General features: G+C 34.7%; 3 protein-coding genes across 3 annotated transcripts in view; 1 reads left to right on the top strand and 2 right to left on the bottom strand.

The window, feature by feature from the left end:
* Positions 1-7075, top strand: part of cyth3b (cytohesin 3b) — a 70796-nt gene extending 63721 nt beyond the window's left edge. Inside the window, exon 13 of the mRNA XM_049468140.1 lies at positions 1979-7075. Within this exon, the coding sequence (XP_049324097.1) occupies positions 1979-2051 (73 nt within the window). The 3' untranslated portion in view covers positions 2052-7075. The remainder of the gene's footprint in view (positions 1-1978) is intronic.
* A 4860-nt stretch (positions 7076-11935) lies between these two features.
* On the bottom strand, positions 11936-15111 carry LOC125784458 (coiled-coil domain-containing protein 1-like). The gene is made up of 2 exons (XM_049468152.1): positions 14911-15111; positions 11936-14629 (listed from the first exon to the last, which is right to left on the bottom strand). The coding sequence occupies exon 2, from the start codon at positions 14621-14623 to the stop codon at positions 13820-13822; it is 804 nt and encodes a 267-aa protein (XP_049324109.1). The 5' UTR covers positions 14624-14629; positions 14911-15111; the 3' UTR covers positions 11936-13819.
* Positions 15064-24342, bottom strand: cacng5b (calcium channel, voltage-dependent, gamma subunit 5b). The gene is made up of 6 exons (XM_049468155.1): positions 23693-24342; positions 21874-22112; positions 18735-18821; positions 16693-16833; positions 16435-16580; positions 15064-15403 (listed from the first exon to the last, which is right to left on the bottom strand). The coding sequence occupies exons 2-6, from the start codon at positions 22067-22069 to the stop codon at positions 15146-15148; spliced, it is 828 nt and encodes a 275-aa protein (XP_049324112.1). The 5' UTR covers positions 22070-22112; positions 23693-24342; the 3' UTR covers positions 15064-15145.
* Between the last annotated feature and the right edge of the window lie 240 nt (positions 24343-24582).

The following is a 24582-nucleotide window of genomic DNA, read 5'->3' as shown; positions in this document are numbered from 1 at the left end:
GTGTTCAGACTGCAGGTCATTCAAAATTCAGATTTTTATTTTAAGTCATGTTTCAGCGTTTCCCTTTTACAGACTATACGTTTTAGTAAGCCAAATTATCATGCTCTACTCACATAAATAACATTACCTCTTCACAAACTGACTGTTTTCGAGTAATTTTCACTCAAATGTGACTCGAGTAGAACCGCTGAGGTAAATTCATGATTAGAACATCACTGCTAAGGTAAATCTATGATTAGATTAGCAAAACTGATGTGAATTTTATGATTAGAATAGCGCTGCTAAAGTAAATATATGATTATAACAGAACTGCTGAGGTAAATGTAGGCTTAGAACAATTGCTAAGGTGAATGTGTGATTAGAATAGCACTGCTGAGGTAAATGTATGATTAGGATAGGACTCGTGGGGTGATTTAATGATTGGAACATCACTGCTAAGGTAAATCTATGATTAGATTAGCCAAACTAAGGTAAATTTGATTAGAACAGAACTGCTGAGGTAAATATATAATTAGAATAGCAATACTAAGGTAAATGTATGATTAGTGTAGCAATACTGATGTAAATGTATGGTTAGTACATCACTACTGAGGTAAATTCATGATTAGAATAGCAAAACTGAGGTAAATTCATGATTAGAATAGCAAAACTGAGGTACATATATGATTAGAATAGGACTGAAGGGGTAATTTAATGATTGGAACATCACTGCTAAGGTAAATCTATGATTAGATTAGTGAAACTGAGGTAAAGTTATGATTAGAACAGAACAGCTGAGGTAAATTCATGATGAAAACATTACTACCGAGGTAAATATATAATTAGAATAGCAATACTAAGGTAAACTTATGATTAGAATAGCACTTCTAAGATAAATTTATGATTAGAACATGACTGCTAAGGTAAATCTATGATTAAAATAGCAATACTGAGATACATTTATGATTAGAATAGGACTGCTAAAGTAAATTTGCGATTTAAATAGCACTGCTAAGGTAAATGTATCGATAGTATAATAATACTGAGGTAAATATTTGATTAGAATATGACTTCCAAGGTAAATATATGATTAAGAGAGAACATCTGAGGTAAATATATGATTGGAATAGCAATACTGAGGTAAATTTATGATTAAAATAGCAATACTGAGGTAAATTTCTGATTAGAACATCACTGTTAAGGTAAATCTATGATATGATATGATAATAGCAATACTGAGGTAAACTCATAATTAAAATAGCACTGCTAAGGTAAATCTATGATTAGAACATTACCTCTGTAGTAAATCAATGATTAAAATAGCACTGCTGAGGTTAATTCATGATTTTTTTGTATTGTTCATTAGTGGGATTATAAATTAATCAATAAGTACATGTTTTTCTTTAAACAAACAAACAGAAAGAACAAAGACCAAAGCATAGTTTCAGTATTTCTCCTTTATTAATTTGATTGGATGAGCAGAGAAATAAGCAAACTGTGCTTGACTCCGCCCCTGGGGGTTCCAAAAAAAAAAAAAAATTGAAAATAAGTAGGAATCTGGAAAGCATGTATTTATTAGATCCCATGAGACATACCAACAATGCACAATAAAATAAATCATGAATCTACCTCAGCAGTGCTGTTCTAATCATGAATTTACCTCAGTATTGCTTTTTTTTTTTTTTTATTATTGTGAGAGCCTGACAGTCTTCTTGAATCCAGAACGCTGAATTAAGACGTTTCTCCTGGAAACTGGAAGAAAGTAAAAGCCGTCTCCAGAAAAAAGGGGCGGGATCTAGCTTCAGAAACCATGGAAACCAAACTGGGTCATTGAAGAAACTTTCCCCCCGCTCTGGCTCTGGGTTTTTGATCTAGTTAAGGCCGGGGTTTGTAGAAATGCGCTCGTATTTCCATATCAAAGATACCGACGCCCCCCCCCCCGCCCCCTTCCCCACTGCACATCTTTAATTTGCTTCTCTCTTTTAATTGGTTTCCTCAGAGCCAGCATCAGCAGGGACCCCTTCTACGACATGCTGGCAACCAGGAAGCGGCGCATCGCCAACAAGAAGTAGTGAGGGCACCACACCCCCCACCCGTGCCCAACCCTGTACCAGCGGCGTGACGCCACACGCACCGTACCTCCACCTAAACTCTACATACTGTACCTACTGCACACTGCCCTGCAGGATCCGCCCACCTTTACCAGCCAGCGCACGTGAGCCGCGGCGGACTGATCGACGTGGGATACCGAAACTGTGCCACACAAGAGCTCACGTGACCCAAATCCTTACCAGTCTATCAAATGTACCCATTTTTACCCCCCTTTTTACCCTTTTTACCCACCCTGTTCCCCGTATTTCTGTATGTTACCCCGTCTTGTGTCGGGGCTGGAAAAAAATGAACACAGCTGCCGTCGGTTGTTCTCTTTGCACTTGCATGGATGTCGTTTTGCAGACGTGGACGAAGTACTCACGTGAGATGCTGGAGGATACGCGCCGGGGGTCACTTTCACACTAGGTAAAACGCTGGTGAACCATGAAGAAACCATGGTAAACTGTGGTGAAACCTTGGAAAACTCTGGTAAACTTTGGAACACTATAGTTAACTGTGTTGAAACCTTAGTAAACTTTGGTAAAACTTTTCAAAACTGTGGGAAAATCTTGCCAAACTCTGATTAAACATGGTGAAACCTTGGTAAACTCTAGTTTTCTGTGGTGAAACATTGGTTAACCATGGTGAAACCTTAAAAAAACCATGGTGAAACATTGATAAACTCTGGTAAACTTTAGTAAACTGTGGTTAAACCCTCTAAAACCATGGTGAAACTCTAGTTTACTGTGGTGAAACCTTGGTTAACCACGGTGAAACATTGGTAAACTCTGGTAAACTTTGGTAAACTCTAGTTAATCATGGTGAAACCTTGGTAAACTCTGGTAAACTTTAGTGAAACTTTTCAAAACTATGGTAAAATCTTGCCAAACTCTGGTTAAATGTGGTGAAACCTTGGTAAACTTTAGTGAAACTTTTCAAAACTATGGGAAAATCTTGCCAAACTCTGGTTAAACGTGGTGAAACCTTGGTAAACTCTGGTAAGCTTTGGTAAACTGCGGTTAAACCCTCCAAAACCATGGTGAAACTTTGGTTTCTCTTCAGTTAACTGTGGTGAAACCTTGATAAACCATGATGAAACCTTGGTAAACTCTAGTAAACTTTAGTAAAACTCTTCAAAACTATGGGAAAATCTTGCCAAACTCTGGTTAACCGTGGTGAAACCATGGTAAACTTTGGTAAACTTAAGTAAACTGTGATGAAACCTCGACAAACCATGGTGAAACATTGGTAAACTCTAGTTAACTGTAGTAAAACCTTGGTAAACCATGGTGAAACCTTGGTAAACTTTGGTAAACTTTAGTAAATTGTGTGGTTAAACCATGGAAAAGCCTGGTAACATCTGGTAAACTTTAGTAAACTGTGGTTAAAACCCCCTAAAACCATGGTGAAACTTCAATAAACTCTAGTTAACTGTGGTTAAACCTTGGTAAACTCTGGTAACATCTGGTAAACTTTAGTAAACTGTGCTTAAACCCTCTAAAACCATGGGGAAACTTTGGTAAACTTTGGTAGACTTTGGTAAAACTCTTCAAAACTGTGCTTGGTAAACTTTGGTAAACTTTAGTAAACATTGTGGTTAAACCATGGAAAAGCCTCTTAACATCTGGTAAACTTTAGTAAATTCTGTGGTTAAACCCTCTAAAACCATGGTGAAACTTCGATAAACTCTAGTTAACTGTGGTGAAACCACGGTAAACTCTGGTAAACATTAGTAATAAATAAATATTCGTAAACTTTAGTGGTTAAACCCTGAAAAGCCGTGGTAAAACATTGGTAAACAGTGCTGGAACCTTGGAGAACTCTGGTTAAATCAAGGTGAAACTCTGGTTAATCGTGGTGAAACCTTGGAAACCATGATAAAACTTTGGTAAACTCTGGTAAACCATGGTTAAACCCTGAAAGCCATGGTAAAACCTTGGTAAACAGTATTACCTAATTACAACTACTTAACTTATACAATATTACTGAAATTTAAATATTTTTAGTTAAAACGTACATATTACACTGTCTCAACACATGGACGGCATGTAATATATTGATTTTAGTTTACTAATATAAATAATGTATTAATTTATATTATAATATATTATGTATCATAAATTAATTGAGTAATATTTTATGAATTAAGTAATTGTAATTAGGTAATATTGTATATTTATTGTACATTTAAGTCCTGAAACCAAGTTGAAGTTACTTAAATTAATCTGAAATTAAATTTACTTTAAAAAAGCAAATGCAGAAAGTTGTGAAACTTTTTTAAAGTAAATTTTACTCATCGTTTTTATTCAGTGTGGTGGTGCGCTCCTGCAGATCTCTGATTTAATATTTCAGTAACTCTGATTAACTCTACGGTGCTGAACGCGTCTCTGCCTGTGCCGTTCGCTGAAGTAAACGAGCATTAAAAGGATAAAATAATAAAAGCTTGAGACGAGTGTGATGTAAATGTGGGAATGCTATTTTAACAGTATGTGACAGTCTTGAGTCAGCTGGACTGATTTCTTCGTTTTCAGACAGATTAGTAGAGAATTATAAAATGTGCATCTTTTATCTTTCTGTTGTGAGTCGGCGGCGGGTTCCAGTCAGTTTAAGCTTCCTGTTTCTGTTCCGTCTTTAATACAGACCGGTCTCACCTATCACACTCCTCTGTGTTCATACAGCTCTGATAAAAATAAGAAATCACTTAAAAATGATGAGTTTCTCTGATTTTAACAAATTAAAATCCTCTGGAATATAATCAAGAGGAAGATGGATGATCACAAACCATCAAACCACCAAACTGAACTGCTTGAATTTTTACACCAGGAGTAAAGCAGCATAAAGTTATCCAAAAGCAGTGTGTAAGACTGGTGGAGGAGAACATGATGCCAAGATGCATGAAAAAAACTGTGATTAAAAACCAGGGTTATTCCACCAAATATTGATTATTTCTGAACTATTAAAACTTTATGAATATGAACTTGTTTTCTTTGCATTATTTGAGGTCTGAAATCTCTGCATCTTTTTTGTTATTTCAGTCATTTCTCATTTTCTGTAAATAAATGCTCTAAATGAGAATATTTTTATTTGGAATTTGGGAGAAATGTTGTCTGTAGTTTATAGAATAAAACAACAATGTTCATTTTACTCAAACATAAACCTGTAAATAGCAAAATCAGAGAAACTGATTCAGAAACTAAAGTGGTGTCTTCATTTTTTCCAGAGCTGTATATACCAAAACATCTTTAAATCAATAAAAATATATATTTTTTAAATGTTTAGCCTCATTTAGCCTCAAACTGTTAAAAAATCTACCTGTTAAACTTTAAACTGACGTTCGGAGCATCTTCTACACCTGCTGTTTTGGTTCAGACCAGAGGCAGGTGTGAAAACATCCTTATTACATTTAAATAATCTTTTTTTATATTTAATATATTTTATTTTGATTGCCAGTCAGTGTAATTCTAATCGTTTTAAATAATTTTAGTCGTTTAGTTTATTTTATTTTGGTGCTAAATTAAAAAAAAAAAGTGGTAGTAAAACTTCATAATTTAATTTTTTCATATATTATAGTGAAGAAGAAATGGCTTTCCATCAAATTAAAATTTGTACTTTTTAATTTCTGCCTTTTACAAACACAAATTCTATGTTTATCAGCTCATTTTTTGGACTGTTTGTCGCTACATTTGGAAAAGTATTCTTAGTATAGTGAAGCAGAAATGGTTTGGAAAGTGGGTTTCCTGCGATTTTTTTCATTTTTATTTTTTCATTTCTGCCTTTTACAAACAGAATTAGAAAAAAATCTAAAACACATTTTCTCTTAATTTTCTGATTTTTAATTTTTCCATCGTGTTACAAAAATCTTATTTTATAATCCAATCTGCTTTTGTTACAAGATGAAAAAGTGGAAAAATCTGAAAATTGATGAAAACTGATCTCTTCTCGACTATACTAAATGGAAAAAATATATAATTAATGTTTTATAACCAGTTTTCCATTTTGGAAAAATTTTAAAACATCTTTTAACAAAAATCAATATGTTTATGAAAAAGAAATATCAAAAAAACATAATTTGTACAATATTTTTTTTTAATTAGGGTACAATCCAATATACTTTTGTTACAAAAATTCTTCACTATACTAAATAGAAAATAATATTAATGTTATATTAAAGTTTTACACCCAAGTGTGACATTTTATTCTCATTTAGCCTCAGTCAGAAAATCTAGATATAAAAGTATCAAAAAGTCCAAACGCAGAAATGAAATCATCCTTATTTTATTTACATTATCTTTTTTTTTTTTATATTTAATTGAGTTTATTTAGATCTTGATTCGATTTTTATTTTATTTTATATACAGATATATATTTGAGGAGTGTGATACGTGGGCCTGGGTCTGGTGGAGCCTCTGTTTCGGTGGGTCGGTGTTTCGTTGTGATGCGATGCTTTATTTCGTTTTTCTGTTTATCTAAACAAACACTCTGCTCGCTTTTTACATTCCCTTTATGAATTTTACCTGAAATTCTTTTGGTTTATTTATTTTCTCTGTGAAATGGTTCATATTCTACCTGTAATTGTTGAAACTATAGAGTTAAGTTATGTGTAAATACTGTAAACATTTGTCTTCTTTATTGTGTGTGTTTATGAATTATTACATTATTACGTATAAATCTACTGGTTACGTTAAAAGCTTAGGGCTTTCTGTTTGACGGCCTTATTATTATACGTAACTACGAACTTTTACAGTCCTGTCAGGAGTGTTTTTAATTCCAACAGAAATCCTGAAGACAGTGATGCGTTTCAGATTTATTATCATTATTATTATTATTATTATATTTTCTTGTTTATCTTGTAGTGATTTATATGTATTTGTAAGATAAGAGCTCTAGCCCAGGTCAGTTTTATTATCTGGCTGATCTTTGAGGCTACGCATTAATTTTTATATGTCTGTAAAAGCTATTGGTCATATTGTACATGCTGTATAACATAAAGCATTGATAAGCTTTACACTGGAATGTGTGCCGCTTCTTGATTTATACACTGTATTATGGGAAATAACGTAAACTCCCAGATTTACTCATGTGAATCTTAACACTTTTAAACCCTGCATCCATTACAATAGACATCATGTATTTATTATTTTTTTAGAGCAACAGTATCTTAGCCCCACCCACTTCATCGAGAAAAAAAGGAAAAAAAAAATGTCAGCTTAGGCATTAGAGCATGGCAGCACTGGAAAGCTAATTTCTGCTCATTTTATGTGATTTAGAGTGACATAAAAAGACAATATCAAATATAAAATAAAAATGTTAAACATGGGCTTCCAGGACAGTGGACATTTAAAAATTGCAATTAAATATTTTAGTTAATTAGATTTAACTGCAGTTAATATAAGATTATTAGTATTATTAGAGTATATATTTTTATGCATAACGTCTTCTAATGACAGTATTGCCACACTGCTATCAGGAACAGCAAGCAGGGTTAGCCGCAATGCTAACAGCTGGCCATGACAGAGTTAGAGCTGTGATGCTAACAGACACAGCAGCCAGGAGCCACAGGGTTGAGGTGGTTATGCCATATTCCGCCGAAACTGTGCCATTTTTGTCTTCAAGAAATTACATGTATAAATGTGCACACAAAATAACTTTTAAATACATTTTATTATTAAGCATAGTGTTTTGTACGTTGACTTAATTGCAAAAGTAAGATATGTGATTAAAAACATTAACAAAAACTACTTATAACACTGAAAAAATAGCATTTGTTACCCATTCTCCCTATTCTATAACTATAAACTTTACCATGAAATATAATTATTAAAATCCTTAAGAGATTTATTATTTATTTTTTGCAAATCCCATCTATGCTTTAAAAAACGTCTTTTTCATAATAAATCCATAATATTTTTAAGTTAAAATACACATTTTAGTTGTGTCCCTGGGTTTCACTCAGTCCTGTTACATCTGGAACGTTCTACAACAGGAAGTCACATCTACAACAGGAAGTGACATCAGCTGGTCCTTCTGAAGATCATGGGAAGACCAGAATTAAGTTCCCTCATTAATTTTTCTGTATATTTACAGTACAGTGGACATTAAAAAACAATTAAATATATTTTAGTTAAATATATATTAGATTTAACTGGAGTTTATATTAGAGTATTAGAGGCAAGAAACTGCATTTTTATATTTTTCCATCACTGGAATATAACTCAGTTCTGAAAGGGTTAATGCAGTTGGCCTGTACTGTATTTGATATCTTTATTAGGGGGGAGTTGCGCCCCCTAGAGTTTGATACTGCAGTAATTTTATAGTTTTTTATTTTGTTTGGTATAGAGCGCCCTCTAGCATTGCACATTAAACATTGCACCATTCATTAAGCAAAAAATATAACAAGACTATACATCATATACTGTACAGTCAATATTCACTTTACTACTTTACTACAGACAACATTTCTCCCAAATTCCAAAAAAATATATTGTTATTTAGCATTTAGAGCATTTATTTACAGAAAATGAGAAATGACTGAAATAACAAAAAAAATGCAGAGCTTTCAGACCTCAAATATTGCAAAGAAAACAAAAAGTTCATATTTATAAAGTTTTAAGAGTTCAGAAATAATCAATATTTAGTGGAATAAACCTGTTTTTTTAATCACAGTTTTCATGCATCTTGGCATCATGTTCTCCTCCACCAGTCTTACACACTGCTTTTGGATAACTTTATGCTGCTTTACTCCTGGTGCAAAACTTCAAGCAGTTCAGTTTGGTTTTGGATTATGTTCCAGAGGTTTTCAATTTGGTAAAATCAAAGAAACCCATCATTTTTAAATGCTCTCTTATTTTTAACCAAACCTCAATACACCACTTTATACAGTAGTGTTAAATACTGTTCTCTACAGTAATCGATTACTGATATCTTATGTATATAATACTTTATAACACCAGTACACACACATATATAACAACAGTGCTTCTTTTTTTCTTTTTCTGGCTTTCTGTAATTGGTCTAAAACAAAATCAGAACTTTCCAAAAAGTGTTTTTAGACCATAATTCAGTAGATCTAGCCTAAAAACACCTCTTTTATTCGGACTACATGTAGATCCTTTTGTCCCAGACTGTAGTTTTTAGGTCAGTGTAACATTTTTTTAACCTTTTTTTTTTTGCAAAGTGATTTACATAGTGATGGTGGTTTTTACAATTTTTTATGGTTTCATTTTTAGGAAATTTAAGAATTTAAGAAAAAAAAATCCTCTTTATTTTCAGATTTTTCTAGTTTGCGTCTTGTAACAAAAATCTAAAATTCTAATTCAGTCTACATTTTTTCTACTTACATTCTCGTCCTGTTCCGTGTCTTTCCTGTTGTATCTCTATAGTTTCAATTAATTAAAATTTTCACATTTTTTTCCCAAATTTTTGACATTGTAGTGACGCCATAGTGTTTAGTTCTGGTGTGTTCTCATGATAAACATGTTTTTGGAGAGCTGTGAAGTGAGTCAGCGATTTCCCACAGTGAAAAATCATGTAATTTGTGACCCTATGTTGCTGATCAGTTGTATAGTGTGAAAGTCTCACAACTGAAGGACTCACAATTACATCACAACCAGTTGTGTAGTGTGAACAGCACAACAACTGACCTTTTAAAAAGTCGTGTAGTGTGAACCTGGCACAAGACGGTGAGTTCCAACTGCTGTGATTCTCAGTCTGCACAACAAAATTTACAGATATTTATGTATTTTATTTTAAAAAATCAATAGGTTGGGCTACATATATATACAACATTACATACATTCAGTAGCAGCTACAGTTATTCCCAGCAAAACAATTCAATTCTATTATGTAACCAAATACATCAAAATACAAAGTAAATCACGTGAAATAATCTACGAAAAAAAAAAAAAAAAAAAAAAAAAATATATATATATATATATATATATATATATATGTATATATATATATATATGTGTGTGTGTATATATATATATGTATATATATATATATGTGTGTGTGTGTGTGTATATATATGTATATATATATATATACATATATGTGTTTATATATATGTGTTTATATATACAGTTGTGGTCAAAAGTTTACATACACTTGTAAAAAAACATAATGTTATGGCTGTCTTGAGTTTTCAATAAGTTCTACAACTCTTATTTTTCTGTGATAGAGTGATCGGAACACATACATGTTTGTCACAAAAAACAGTCATAAAATTTGGTTCTTTCATAAATTTATTATGGGTCTGCTGAAAATGTCACCAAATCTGCTGGGTCAAAAATATACATACAGCAACAAAATTTGTCAATTTTGGTGATGTAGCGAGTTGTGTCAATCAAATTAGCTTCATGTCATGGCCTCTTCACTTCTTGTAAGTGATTCTGATTGACTACAGCTGTTGACTTCTCATGAGCCCATTTAAATAGGGCTCATTTGACCCAGTGATTAGACTCAGCTACAAAAGCTACAATGGGAAAGTCAAAGGAACTCAGTGTGGATCTGAAAAAGCGAATTATTGACTTGAACAAGTCAGGGAAGTCACTTGGAGCCATTTCAAAGCAGCTACAGGTCCCAGGAGCAACTGTGCAGACAATTATACGCAAGTATAAAGTGCATGGAACAGTTGTGTCACTGCCACGATCAGGAAGAAAACGCAAGCTATCACATGCTGCCGAGAGGAGATTGGTCAGGATGGTCAAGAGTCAACCAAGAATCACCAAGAAGCAGGTCTGCAAGGATTTGGAAGCTGATGGAACACAGGTGTCAGTCTCCACAGTCAAGCGTGTTTTACATCGCCATGGACTGAGAGGCTGCCGTGCAAGAAAGAAGCCCTTGCTCCAGAAAAGGCACCTTAAGACTCGGCTGAAGTTTGCTGCTGATCACATGGACAAAGATAAAACCTTCTGGAGGAAAGTTCTCTGGTCAGACGAAACAAAAATTGAGCTGTTTGGCCACAACACCCAGCAATATGTTTGGAGGAGAAAAGGTGAGGCCTTTAATCCCAGGAACACCATGCCTACTGTCAAGCATGGTGGTGGTAGTATTATGCTCTGGGGATGTTTTGCTGCCAGTGGAACTGGTTCTTTGCAGAAAGTAAATGGGATAATGAAGAAGGAGGATTACCTCCAAATTCTGCAGGAAAACTTAAAACCATCAGCCCGAAGGTTGGGTCTTGGGCGCAGTTGGGTGTTCCAACAAGACAATGACCCAAAACACACATCAAAAGTGGTAAAGGAATGGCTAAACCAGGCTAGAATTAAGGTTTTAGAATGGCCTTCCCAAAGTCCTGACTTAAACCCCATTGAGAACATGTGGACAGTGCTAAAGAAACGGGTTCATGCAAGAAAACCATCACATTTAGCTGAACTGCACCAATTCTGTCAAGAAGAGTGGTCAAACATTCGACCTGAAGCTTGCCAGGAGCTTGTGGATGGCTACCAAAAGCGCCTAGTTGCTGTGAAAATGGCCAAGGGACATGTAACCAAATACTAATGTTGCTGTATGTATATTTTTGACCCAGCAGATTTGGTGACATTTTCAGCAGACCCATAATAAATTTATGAAAGAACCAAATTTTATGACTGTTTTTTGTGACAAACATGTATGTGTTCCGATCACTCTATCACAGAAAAATAAGAGTTGTAGAACTTATTGAAAACTCAAGACAGCCATAACATTATGTTTTTTTACAAGTGTATGTAAACTTTTGACCACAACTGTATATATATATATATTTTATTTTTTTGAGGGATATGTGTATATATTTATATATATATATATATATATATTTATATATATATATACATATGTGTGTAAATATACATACAGGTCTGTCTGAGGATAGTGTGTGTATATATATGTGTGTGTGTGTGTATATATATATATGTATATATATATATATACATATATGTGTTTATATATATGTGTTTATATATATATATATATATATGTGTATATATTTATATATATATATATATACATATGTGTGTAAATATACATACAGGTCTGTCTGAGGATTCAGTAGTGCTGGTACAGAGTAATAGCTGAATAAAAAAAAAACAATCAATGCTGATATAAAATCAATAATCAATGATCAATATAAAAAGATTCCTGTACCGAGTGATGGCTCTACACTGCCCTGATTAAAATCAGCATGATCTGAAGCAGTGATATCGAGGTATATGGTGTTATATAACAGGTGCACAATCAGACTTCACCACACAAGCGTATACACTTTTGCATCGTACGTGATCACTGTCACACAAAAACCTTGTATCTCTATATCTGTAAATATTAATATTAGAATTAGGCCACACTAATATATTTCTTAATTTTCTAGTATACAGCTCTGGGAAAAAATGAAGGAAGCACTTCAGATTCTGAATCAGTTTCTCTGATTTTGCTATTATATTGTCAATTAGTGCATTTATTTACAGAAAATGAGAAAATAACAAAAATAGATGCAGAGCTTTCAGACCTCAAATAATGCAAAGAAAACAAGTTCATATTCATAAAGTTTTAAGAGTTCAGAAATAATCAATATTTGGTGGAATAACCCTGGTTGGTTTTTAATCACAGTTTTTTTAATGCATCTTGGCATCATGTTCTCCTCCACCAGTCTTACACACTGCTTTTGGTTTGATGGCTTGTGATCATCCATCTTCCTCTTGATTATATTATAGAGGTTTTTAATTTGGTAAAATCAAAGAAACTCATCATTTTTAAGTGCTCTCTTATTTTTATCCAGAGCTTTATCTTTATCATCATGTCGTCTAACAGCAAATATGTTTTTAAAATAAAACATAAATAAACCTAAAACACTGTTTTTGTGACAGATCTACTGGGAATGAGGTAATGAGCCAATTTTTTTTGGACGATATATTGTCGCACAAATTACAAGAATAAATTATATCATTGTCATTTTAAGATTTTAAGACATTTTTTAAATGTATGATTATATAATACCAAAATTATGCAATTACACCCTTTTAAAGTGCAAAAACAGATGTAATTATTAGGAATATTTAGAATTATTCTTTAAAGTCATTTTGAGCAGCATTTAACTTTTTTTTGTCTTTTATAGTGAAATATATAAAAATGTTTAAAAAAAGAAAAAAAATGGAGATACAATTTTGCTTGTGTGACAATGATGAGTTGTTTGTTTGCATTGTTCTTAATATGAAAAATTACTTCTAGTAGTTACATCAGAATCTCCTATTGAACATATAAAACTAATCATTATTAATCTCTGTATTTGTCAATTTAACACAGACAATGAAATCTTATCTTTTTGTCTTTTACTGAACTCACAAATACATCAGATGATAGCTGTTTAATATATTACTTTTTGCTGTAGAAGGCTGCTTATTCTTTATAGTATACATCATATAGTATATGAATATAAATATTTATACTACATCCAATTAAATTATATACTCTTATGTTACATAATTTCACTTTACAGGCCTTTCCACTACATATGACTAATATTTAATATTTAATAAGTACTGCATATTCCCAACAGTGTATTTTAAGTTATTATAATAATACTGTACTGCCCCTGGTGGTGGGCAGAGTTCACTGCAAAAGAGTGGAACTCCTCTTCTCTTAGGTTCAGCCCAATACAACAGCATCAGCATCCACATAATCCTCAGCATCATCAGCATCCACACATACGTTATCATTAGCATCCTCTGCATTATCTTCAGTATCATCACCATTATCATTAGTGTCCTCAAAATCACCCACAGCAACCAGTATCGTCAGCATCCACACAATCCTCAGCATCACCCACATCATTATCATCCACAGCATCCACAGCATCATTATCAGCATCATCTGCGTCCTCAGCATCATCCTCATCATTCTTAGCATTTTCAGCATCCACAGCACCTTCAGCATCATCCTCGGCATCATTTTGAGCATCATCCTCAGCATCCTCATCATCATCAGCATCATCCACAGCATCCTCTGCATTCACAGCATCCTTATCAATCATCAGCATCCTCAGCATCTTCACCATCAGCATCCACACAATCATCAGCATCCTTAGCATCTTCAGCATCAGCATCCACACACCATCCACAACATCTTCTTCAGCATCCTCATCATCATCCACAGCATCCTCAGCATCATCAGCATCCTCAGCATCATCCACAGCATCCTCAGCATCATCCTCATCATCATCCACAGCATCCTCATCATCATCCTCATCATCATCCTCAGCATCATCCACAGCATCCTCATCATCATCCTCATCATCATCCTCAGCATCATCCACAGCATCATCAGCATCCTCAGCATCATCCCCAGCATCCTCATCATCATCCTCATCATCATCCTCAGCATCATCCACAGCATCCTCATCAGCATCCTCATCATCATCCTCAGCATCATCCACAGCATCCTCATCATCATCCTCATCATCATCCTCAGCATCATCCACAGCATCCTCATCATCATCCTCATCATCATCCTCAGTATCATCTACAGCATCCTCACCATCATCCTTATCATCATCCACTGCATCCTCAGCATCATCCATAGCATCCTCATCATCATCCACAGCATCCTCAGCATCATCCTCAGTATCATCTACAGCATCCTCAGCATCATCCTCATCATCATCCACTGCATCCTCAGCATCATCCACAGCATCCTCAGCATCATCCACAGCATCCTCAGCATCATCCACAGCATCCTCAGCATCATCCACAGCATCCTCATCATCATCCACAGCATCCTCATCATCATCCACAGCATTCTCAGCTTCACCACTGCATCCTCAGCATCATCCTCATCATCATCCTCAGCATCATCCTCATCATCAACCTCAGCATCATCCTCAGTATCATCATCAGCATCCTCATCATCATCCACAGCATTCTCAATATCAGCAGCATCCTCAGCATCCTCCTCTGCATCCTCAGCATCAGCACCACAGAACACATTAATGATAAAAACACCTTCGGACACATTCACACCCGCACCCGCTCTGCTGCCTCCACCCCCCACCCCCTCCACAGCACTGTCCCGATATTAATGCCCCCCCTGTGATGGCCGGTCCTCAGCAGGGTGAGGAGGAGACCTGGTCGTACTCGGGGCATTTCAGCAGGGCGGGGTAGCTGGCGTTCATCTGGAGCGAGGCGTCGCTGGAGATGTCTGAGGGGCTGCGACCGCGAGCCCACGCCTCCGGGTGGAGGAACTGTCCGGAGTAGTCGGAGCAGTTGCTGAGGCGAGGCCGGTAGAAGCTCGGGTGGGGCTGGTACATCTCCTCGGCTGTGTAGCGCTTCATAAACAGGTACACCGACATCACCCCGGCACTCTGCAGCAGGAGATGACACAACGTATTATAGGATTACTATTAATTTTATCAATTAAGCAATCAATGAATCAATCAATTAAGCAAATTTAATAAATGATAAAAAAGCAATCAATATAAGATAAAAAAAATAATAATTCTGGTAAAAAAGAATATGCAAACAGGCTAAAATGTGAATCAACAAAATAAAGAGAAAAATAATTAGAACAATAAAATAGAAACACAATTAAAGAAATAGGGCACTAAAATAACACCAAAATTATAAAAAAGGTAAATGATGGAACTAAAATAAAGTTTTAAAAAAGTATAAAAAATAAAAGGACGAAATAAATTAAACAAATGATAAAAGGCCAAAAGTAAAACCAGTAATAAAATAAATAAAAAAGGATAAAAGGTAAAACATACAATTAGATAAAAAAGACAAAATAAATTAAATAAATTAAAAGACAAAGGGCCAAAGTAAAACAAGTAATAAAAACTATAAAATAATAAACCAAATAAAATAAATAAAAAAGGCTAAAAGGTAAAACAAAAAAATATAAACTAAGGGTAAAAAGGTAAAAAGTTTATTGTAAGTCGCTTTGGACAAAAGCGTCTTCCAAATGTAATGTAATGTAAATAAAAAAAGAAAAAGGTAAAAGAAAAAACTCAACTAAAACAGTATTACCACCATACTGCTCTAGTATATATTATATATTATTAAATATACAGCTCTGTAAATAAAATAAGAGAGCACTTAAAAATGATGAGTTTCTTTGATTTTACCAAATTAAAAACCTCTGGAATATAATCAAGAGGAAGATGGATGATCACAAGCCATCAAACCACCAAACTGAACTGCTTGAATTTTTGCACCAGGAGTAAAGAAATAAAGTTATCCAAAAGCAGTGTGTAAGACTGGTGGAGGAGAACATGATGCCAAGATGCATGAAATTAAAACTGTGATTAAAAACCAGGGATATTATATAAAGCTCAGATTTAAAGCTAGTTTTAATAAAAAGTGATGATCAGAAAGAGGCTAAAAGCTCGTTTGCCTCAGTGAGCAGGAAGGAGATGGCGGCGAAGGCGAAGGACCAGCCGTACTTATAGCTGAAATACGCCTCGTTATTCTTAGTCCTGTTCAGAACCTCATCATTAATACTGGAGATGTAGAGAACCAGACCCACCACCAGAGAAAGACCTGAAACAGAGAACAGGGAGGTAAAATCATAGAATAATAAGTAGAACGTCTCATTCACAAAAAAATATATCTATTCAGTTGGGTTCCAAAGTCTGGAATAATGACGTGGTACCTGACAGGATGAAGAAGATTCCTGAGACGAAGGCCAGTATGGTGCGATGGGGGCGGACGTGTCCGATGTTATTCAGCACGAAGCCGATAAACATGAAGAACAGACTGACCAGAGGAAACGGCGTAGCTGAGCGGATCATCTCTGCACCACAAACAACAGTGAATATTAAATTACAGAATTACACTTATTTACACTACAATTAACTTCAGCAATGAAGCTGCTTCAACTGCATTTTACATTTTAACTAAAAAAAAACTAACTGTTAATAATGATTGCATAATATGATTTAGCCCTTGTGTGGTTTTCATTTTTCATCAAATGATACCAAAAATATATTTTTTCTAACTCAAACTCATTGGCATTGGCTCATTTTTTGTGAAAAACATATATCAAAACAGATTTTCGATAAACACACACTGTACACCCCCCCCCCCCCCCCCTTCACATTTATATTACATACAGTATGTTTGGCCAAGGGCTAATAAACATTGCTTCATTTGTAAATTTGAAACTAAACAAATTTTCTACTCATATCTTGAGTTTAATTCATTTTCTTTTACATTTTATTAAAAAACTAATAAAAAAGAGTAGCACTTTTTAAAAGAAATGTAACATAAGAAAGGTAAAGGGTAAATATTAACCATGTAAGCTGTTTATATTGCTTGCAGTTTAGGTGAAGCAAGCATGTGTAAAGCATTTTAATGTAAAATTGCTTAATTTTGCTGAATTAAATACAAGTAACAAAGTAAACGAGTAACAAAAATATGAACACCACACAAGGGTTAATTTTAAAACGGGATTCTTGTTTTATTAAAATCTTCTCTTTAATATTATTTTATAGGAAGTTTGCCAATATCCTTCCTTCAAAAAAGGAATGATGGTGAGATGCTAACCTGGAGATTTTATCTGTAGTATGGCTGAAACTTTTCTGCAGGGTGACTTTTTACTTTTATAATTAGAATGCTTTAAGTAATAGTAGTGGGAGTAGACTTAATATTAACAGTAGTAGAAGTAGAAAGAGTTATAATAGTACTAATAGAAAAATAATTTTAATGCAGACAGCAGGAATATTATTAATATCAATAGTAATATTAGTTTAAGTAACAGTAATAGCAGTAGTAGTAAAGGTAATAATAGTAGTAATGGTGGTAGAAGTAGGTAATTGTCAGGGTGGGGTGCAGGGAGGACACGGAGGCGGACGCAAATGCAAACAAAAGGGATTTATTAACAAAAATAGATACAAAATACACTGGGATAAACTCAAAACAGGACTGAGGAAACTCGGGAAAACATGGAACACTGACAGACGTTAAACGTACAAGGATCGACACCGGGGAAATGAAACACGGACCTTAAATAGAGGTGCACACACACAGGAAACATGAAACACCTGGGACGAAGGGGCGGAGTTACAAAAGAACACAGGTGAGTGGAAAAACACAGGCAGAACACAGGGGCACGGGTCACGTGGGACAACACAGGCACGATGACAGACAGGAAACAGGGCCAGGACCTTACAGTAATAGTAGTAGTAAAAGTAGTAGTGGCAATAGAAATATTAGTAGTCATAGTAGTAATAATATTACTAGTAGCAATAGTAGTAGGAATAATAATGCTATTAGCATAACTAATAGTCATAGTAGTAGAAGTAAAAAGAGTATTAGTAATATTATATTATATTATATTATATTATAATTTATAGTAATAGAATGAGCAATAGTGTTGCTTGTAGTAACAGCAAGAGTAGTAGAAGTAATGGTAAAAGTAGTGCTAGTAATATTGTTAGTAGTACTACTGTAATAGTTCTAAAAGCAATATTAAAAGTATAGTAAAATTAACAAAATCCAGCTACAGGTTCTGACCACAAGAGGGCACTACATAACAGAACACTCTAAATAATATTAAATCCTGGTGTTTTTCATATTATTGCAGCTCGATTATCATTAATTTACTGTATATTATTATATTATATTATATTATATTATATTATATTATTAAACACTTTTAGAGATTTATTAGTGATTAAAGTTAGATAAACTCACTCAGCACACTCACTGTAGATTCACTGGTCAGCTGGACACTCATGGGCATCACATACTCTATAGTGAAGCATCGCCCCATCTCTTCCCCTATTACAGAGAGAGAGAGAGAGAGAGAAAGAGAGAGAGAGATTATTCTGACATCACAGAATTGACGCTAATAAACTGAATATCGTCGCTGTCCTATGAAAAACACTTATCTCCATTTTTATCGATTTTTAGTTTACTACATAATTTGAACAGACAAACTGTCCCTTACACTGTGCCAAAATTTCTTGATGAATGGACCAATAGAAACTCTTCAAAATGACCTGAAATAAACTTTTTTTACATTGACTTCCATTGAAATTGAAGAAGGTTTTTTCCCTCTCCTGTAAAGTTGCTGTTTTGGAGATAAGTGCTTTTCATTGGACAGCGACGATATGCACCGAAACTCACAGGATCACACAGACATCACACTCTATACATCACACTCTATACATCACACTTACTCACTGACTCTCACACACACACTCTTCTAGGTGTTAACTTAATTTCGCTTCTCTATATAAGATTATTGAGATTGAGAGGGTTGGGTTTGGAGGTTCTACAGGTTCTATATGGATCCTGCAGCACATTTACCCACAGATGTTGCTACAGCTGGGCCTGTAGATCCTGTAGCTCTACACTCGTAGATTGAAGCTGAAGCTGCAGTCTTCTAATACATCATAGAGGCAGGTCTAGCAGTCAGTGGTCTCTCACCAAGAGGTACACTACCCAACAGCAGCCTCTAAGAGCCTTTTATAGGGCAGTGCAGAAAGCACTTTTACACCCTCTTGTCAATCAATCAATCAATCAATCAATTAATCAATTAACCTTTATTTTAACTCGGAACTACATTAAGGGGAACCCTAATTTTTTTTTTAAAATGTAGCCGAGCATTTACAAATACAGGGATTGACATGACAAAGAAAATAAAAGATCAATTTAATTATTCTAAAATAACAGTAAATAAAAGATACAAATAGATACAAATAAAACTAGAATTAGAATAAATATTGATACAAAATTAAGATCAAAAGAAGACAAGAATAATACAACAAAAATAAACTATAAATAAATTAAGCAAAACGAACTTTTACATAGTACAAACAAAATAAAAATTAATTAAAAAAAACAAAACATAATTAAAAAAAATGTAATAAAATGAATAAATAAAAATGTTGGTACTGGTACACCCAGTATCTTATCAGACCACGCCTGTAACTATTTACATATCTGTAACATACCTGCATAACTACAAAATAATAATAGTAATAATAATAAAAGAAAATCAAAATAAGTTAAAAAGCAATAGTACAAAACTATAAAAAAAAAATATATATATAAATAAATAAATAAATAAATAAAAATGTTGGTACTGGTAAGACCCAGTATCTTATCAGAGCACACCTGTAACTATTTATCTATTTACATATCTGAGATATAACTGTAACTGCATGCTGAGTTTTGCAGTAGTTTATGGTTCAGTATTCAGCATCATGTTACCAGGTGTATCTAAAGCCGTGTTGGAGATTTATGCTGCAGGTAACATCATTTATATGATGGATTTAAGAAGATAACATGCAGACATGTTCCTGCAGAGCTGCAGGAGATCACCCTTCATCACAGATCATCTTCAGACATGTCCTTTAAATCCTGCTCTACCAGACAAATAACTACTGCTTTACTGAAGATATAGCTTTCCTGATATCTGTAGACCCTCTGGGCACAGCAGGACACGAGCAAAAGCATGGGTTTAGGGGTGGCAGGAGTTCAGCATGGATATAAAGGACACCATAAATCCACACCATTCAGCTGCTTCAATTTACATGACTTTTAATTTGAAGGTTGTTTCCCTGAGGTCCAACTAAAACCTCAATGGTTGGTTTCCCAGACAGGGATTAAACCTAGATGTAGTCTACTTAAAGTTTGAGCACCTTAAATTCAATATTGTTTCATTATTTTAATGAATGATTATGAAATATTATAAAACATTTTAAATATATTACATTCTTTACAATAGGCACCTTAATTACAGAATAAGTGTAGTTAATCTGTAACAATGTGTACTTCATCAGTAATTACACTGTTATTACATGGTTATTGATGTGTAACTGTGTAGTTATTAGAGAGACATTTAATAAAGTGGGACCAATTTACCTTCTGAGCAGATTAGTTAGTAAGTAGGTAGGTAGGGATAGATAGATAGTTAGGTAGCTAGGTAGGTAGTGGGTAGGTAGATAGGTAGGTAATTAGACTGGTAAATAGGTAGGTAGATGGGTAGATAGGTAGGTAGGCAATTGGTTAGTTCAGTAGGTAGGTAGGTAGGTTATTGGATAGGTATATAGGCTGGTAGATAGATATTTGATAGATAAGTAGGTAGGTAATTGGGCAGGTAGGTAATTGGGCAGGTAGGTAATTTGATAGATAGATAGATAGATAGATAGATAGATAGATAGATAGATAGATAGATAGATAGATAGATAGATAGATAGATAGATAGATAGATAGATAGATAGATAGATAGTTTGGTAGGTAGATAGATATAGGTATATAGATAGGTAAATAGGTAGGTAATTGGGTAGGTAGGTAGGTAGGTATATAGATAGATAGATAGATAGATAGATAGATAGATAGATAGATAGATAGATAGATAGATAGATAGATAGATAGATAGATAGATAGATAGATAGATAGATAGATAGATGGTATATAGATAGGTAAATAGGTAGGTAGGTAGGTAGGTAATTGGGTAGATAGGTATATAGATAGATAGATAGATAGATAGATAGATAGATAGATAGATAGATAGAAAGATAGATAGATAGATATATAATTTTGTGGGTAAGTAGGTAGGTAGGTAAGTAGGTAACTGGGTAGGTAAGAATGGTAGGTAGGTAGGTAGGTAGGTAGGTAGGTAGATAGGTAGGTAGGTAATTAAGTAAGTAGGTAGGTAATTGTGTAGGTAGGTAGGTATGTAATTAGATTAGATAGGTAGGTAGACAGAGTTTAATTCTATTTCCTGTTTATTTCCTTCTCCTATAAAATTATAATAAATATATTAGATTAAATTATGCCACTGATATAAAGTGCCACAATAATAATAAATGAATAAACTGACCTGCGAGGAAGCAGACCCTCCAGAGGCCGGAGTGGAGGGAGGTGTGGGTGTGGGTGGTCTGGTTGAGGGGCAGGATGACCCCCTCCTCCAGGTAGAGCCAGTAGTCTGTGCTGACGGCGATCCCCAGCAGCCCCAGCCCACACACTGCAAACACACTGCTCAGCAGAGTCAGCGCCTTCCTACCGCACACACTCATACCACCCAGCCACCAGCGGGGGGCGCTAACGCACAGCTGCAGTCTGAGAGTGGGGGGGGCAGATGGGATAGAGATAGAAAATCCATTATAGAGAGATACACACATAAACACACAGCGAGTGGAGGATCTAGAAGCGGAATCAATGGTTATATTCACGGTTAAACACTTTAAATTTAAAAATGTTACACAGTAAAAACTAGTTTAAATTCATTTTAATGCCAAAAGTTGAAAAAATGCACCAAAAATGAAAAGTTGCAATCAAATTTTTAAAAATAAAAAGCAAAAAAATTAAAAGTATATTAAATATACTTTGTTACTTTATTTTTTGTTGCTTTTCTTACAAGACTAAGATTTACTGAGTTGGAATTAAATTTAAGAAATCTCAGTCTCAGAATGTCTGTTTATACTTTATCCAAACTGTGGGCTGTATATTTACAGTATATAAACACACAATATAAATATAAAAGTCATTTTTTATATTTGCTTACTTAGTTGAGTGTTTCTGACTTAAATATTCACCATTCACTGTATACCTGTAACTCTACCTCTTCACTACTTTACTTTAACTGATGCTCTCAAACACTTTATTAAGAGACAAGAAATTCAAGTAATTAACTCTTGATGAGTTCAGCACAGCTGTTAACTGAAAACCTGAATTCCAGGAGACTCTACCTCATAAAACTGACTGAGAAAATGCAGCAGAAATAAAACATATTCTGGTTTGTTTAACACTTTATATTTACTATATAATTCCACATGATTTACTTCACAGTTTAGTATTAATCTATATTACAGAACATTAACTCACCATGCTTTTTTACCCCTGGCTGTTAACTACACACACACACACACACACACTGACAGCATCTGTCATAATGTGAGATGTCAGATGAAAGGGTGACTAACAGGATTTGAATGCACACACACACACTAATATATATATATATATATACATATATATATATATATATACAGCTCTGGAAAAAATTAGAGAGCACTTCAGTTTCTGAATCAGTTTCTGAATCAGTTTCTCTGATTTTGATATTTATAGGTTTATGTTTGAGTAAAATGAACATTGTTGTTTTATTCTATAAACTACAGACAACATTTCTCCCAAATTACAAATAAAAATATTCTCATTTAGAGCATTTATTTACAGAAAATGAGAAATGACTGAAATAACAAAAAAAGATGCAGAGCTTTCAGACCTCAAATAATGCAAAGAAAACAAGTTCATATTTATAAAGTTTTAAGAGTTCAGAAATAATCAATATTTGGTGGAATAACCCTGGTTTTTAATCACAGTTTTTTTCATGCATCTTGGCATCATGTTCTCCTCCACCAGTCTTACACACTGCTTTTGGATAACTTTATGCTGCTTTACTCCTGGTGTAAAAATTCAAGCAGTTCAGTTTGGTGGTTTGATGGCTTGTGATCATCCATCTTCCTCTTGATTATATTCCAGAGGTTTTTAATTTGTTAAAATCAAAGAAACTCGTCATTTTTAAGTGATTTTAAATTTTTTTTCCAGAGTAAACCATTACTTACTATATGGATTTATATTTGCATTTTTACATACATCATATTAACACTCTACACACTATGAGAGAGTGATGGTATTACCTGAGATGCAGGAGCAGTGGGAGTGTCGGGGGTCTCCGCGCACTCTCGTCCCTGTGTCACAGAACGAGAAAACACTCCTGCTCACTCCTGTTTATTCCCAGTCACTCCTGATGAGAATTAAAGAATCACACTGGCTATAAACTTCACCAGCTGCACTCCTGATCACTCCTGATCACTCCTGATGAAAGGTAGAGGATCACCCTAAGTGCACCACCGCTTCACCAGCTGCACTCCTGATCACTCCTGATCACTTTTGCATCACACACTGCACTCCTGGTCACTTCTGATCATTCTGGATGAAAAGGTGTGCACTTTACCAGTTGCACTTCTGATCACTCCTGATGAACTGCAGAAGCATGTGCTTCACCAGGTATACTCCTAATCACTCTTGGTCACTCCTGGTCACTCTGGATGAATTGAAACAGTGTGCACTTCACTGGCTGCACTCCTGATCACTCCTGCTTCAGAAGCTGCACTCCTGGTAACTCCTGATCACTCCTGCTTCAGCAGCTACTCTCTTGATCACCCCTGATCACTAGCACCTTTGGTCACTCCTGATGAACTGATCACTCCTGATTCAGCAGCAGTCCTGGTCACTCCTGATGGACTGTAGAGCTTCACTCTGAGCACACAGTTTCACCAGCTGCACTCCTCACTGTGCTTCAGTGAGAGTGATCTGTTCCCACACTGCTCTCACTCTCTCTCTCTGAAGCCCCTCCCCCTCCACTGCCTGCCTCTGCGTCACACCCCCCTCCCACTCTCACTCCGCTACACTCCTCACTCCCCGCCGCTGTGGGCTGCCTCACTCTGGATGCAGTGGGAGGATTTCAGTGCTTCTGTTTAACAACATTTAATAACATTTAATAACATTTAATATCACTTAGCAATTA

This window comes from Astyanax mexicanus, chromosome 19, assembly GCF_023375975.1.
Source record: "Astyanax mexicanus isolate ESR-SI-001 chromosome 19, AstMex3_surface, whole genome shotgun sequence".
NCBI lineage: Eukaryota > Metazoa > Chordata > Actinopteri > Characiformes > Acestrorhamphidae > Astyanax > Astyanax mexicanus.
Note: the sequence above shows the minus strand (reverse complement) of the source record. Positions and strands in the feature narration are given on the sequence as shown.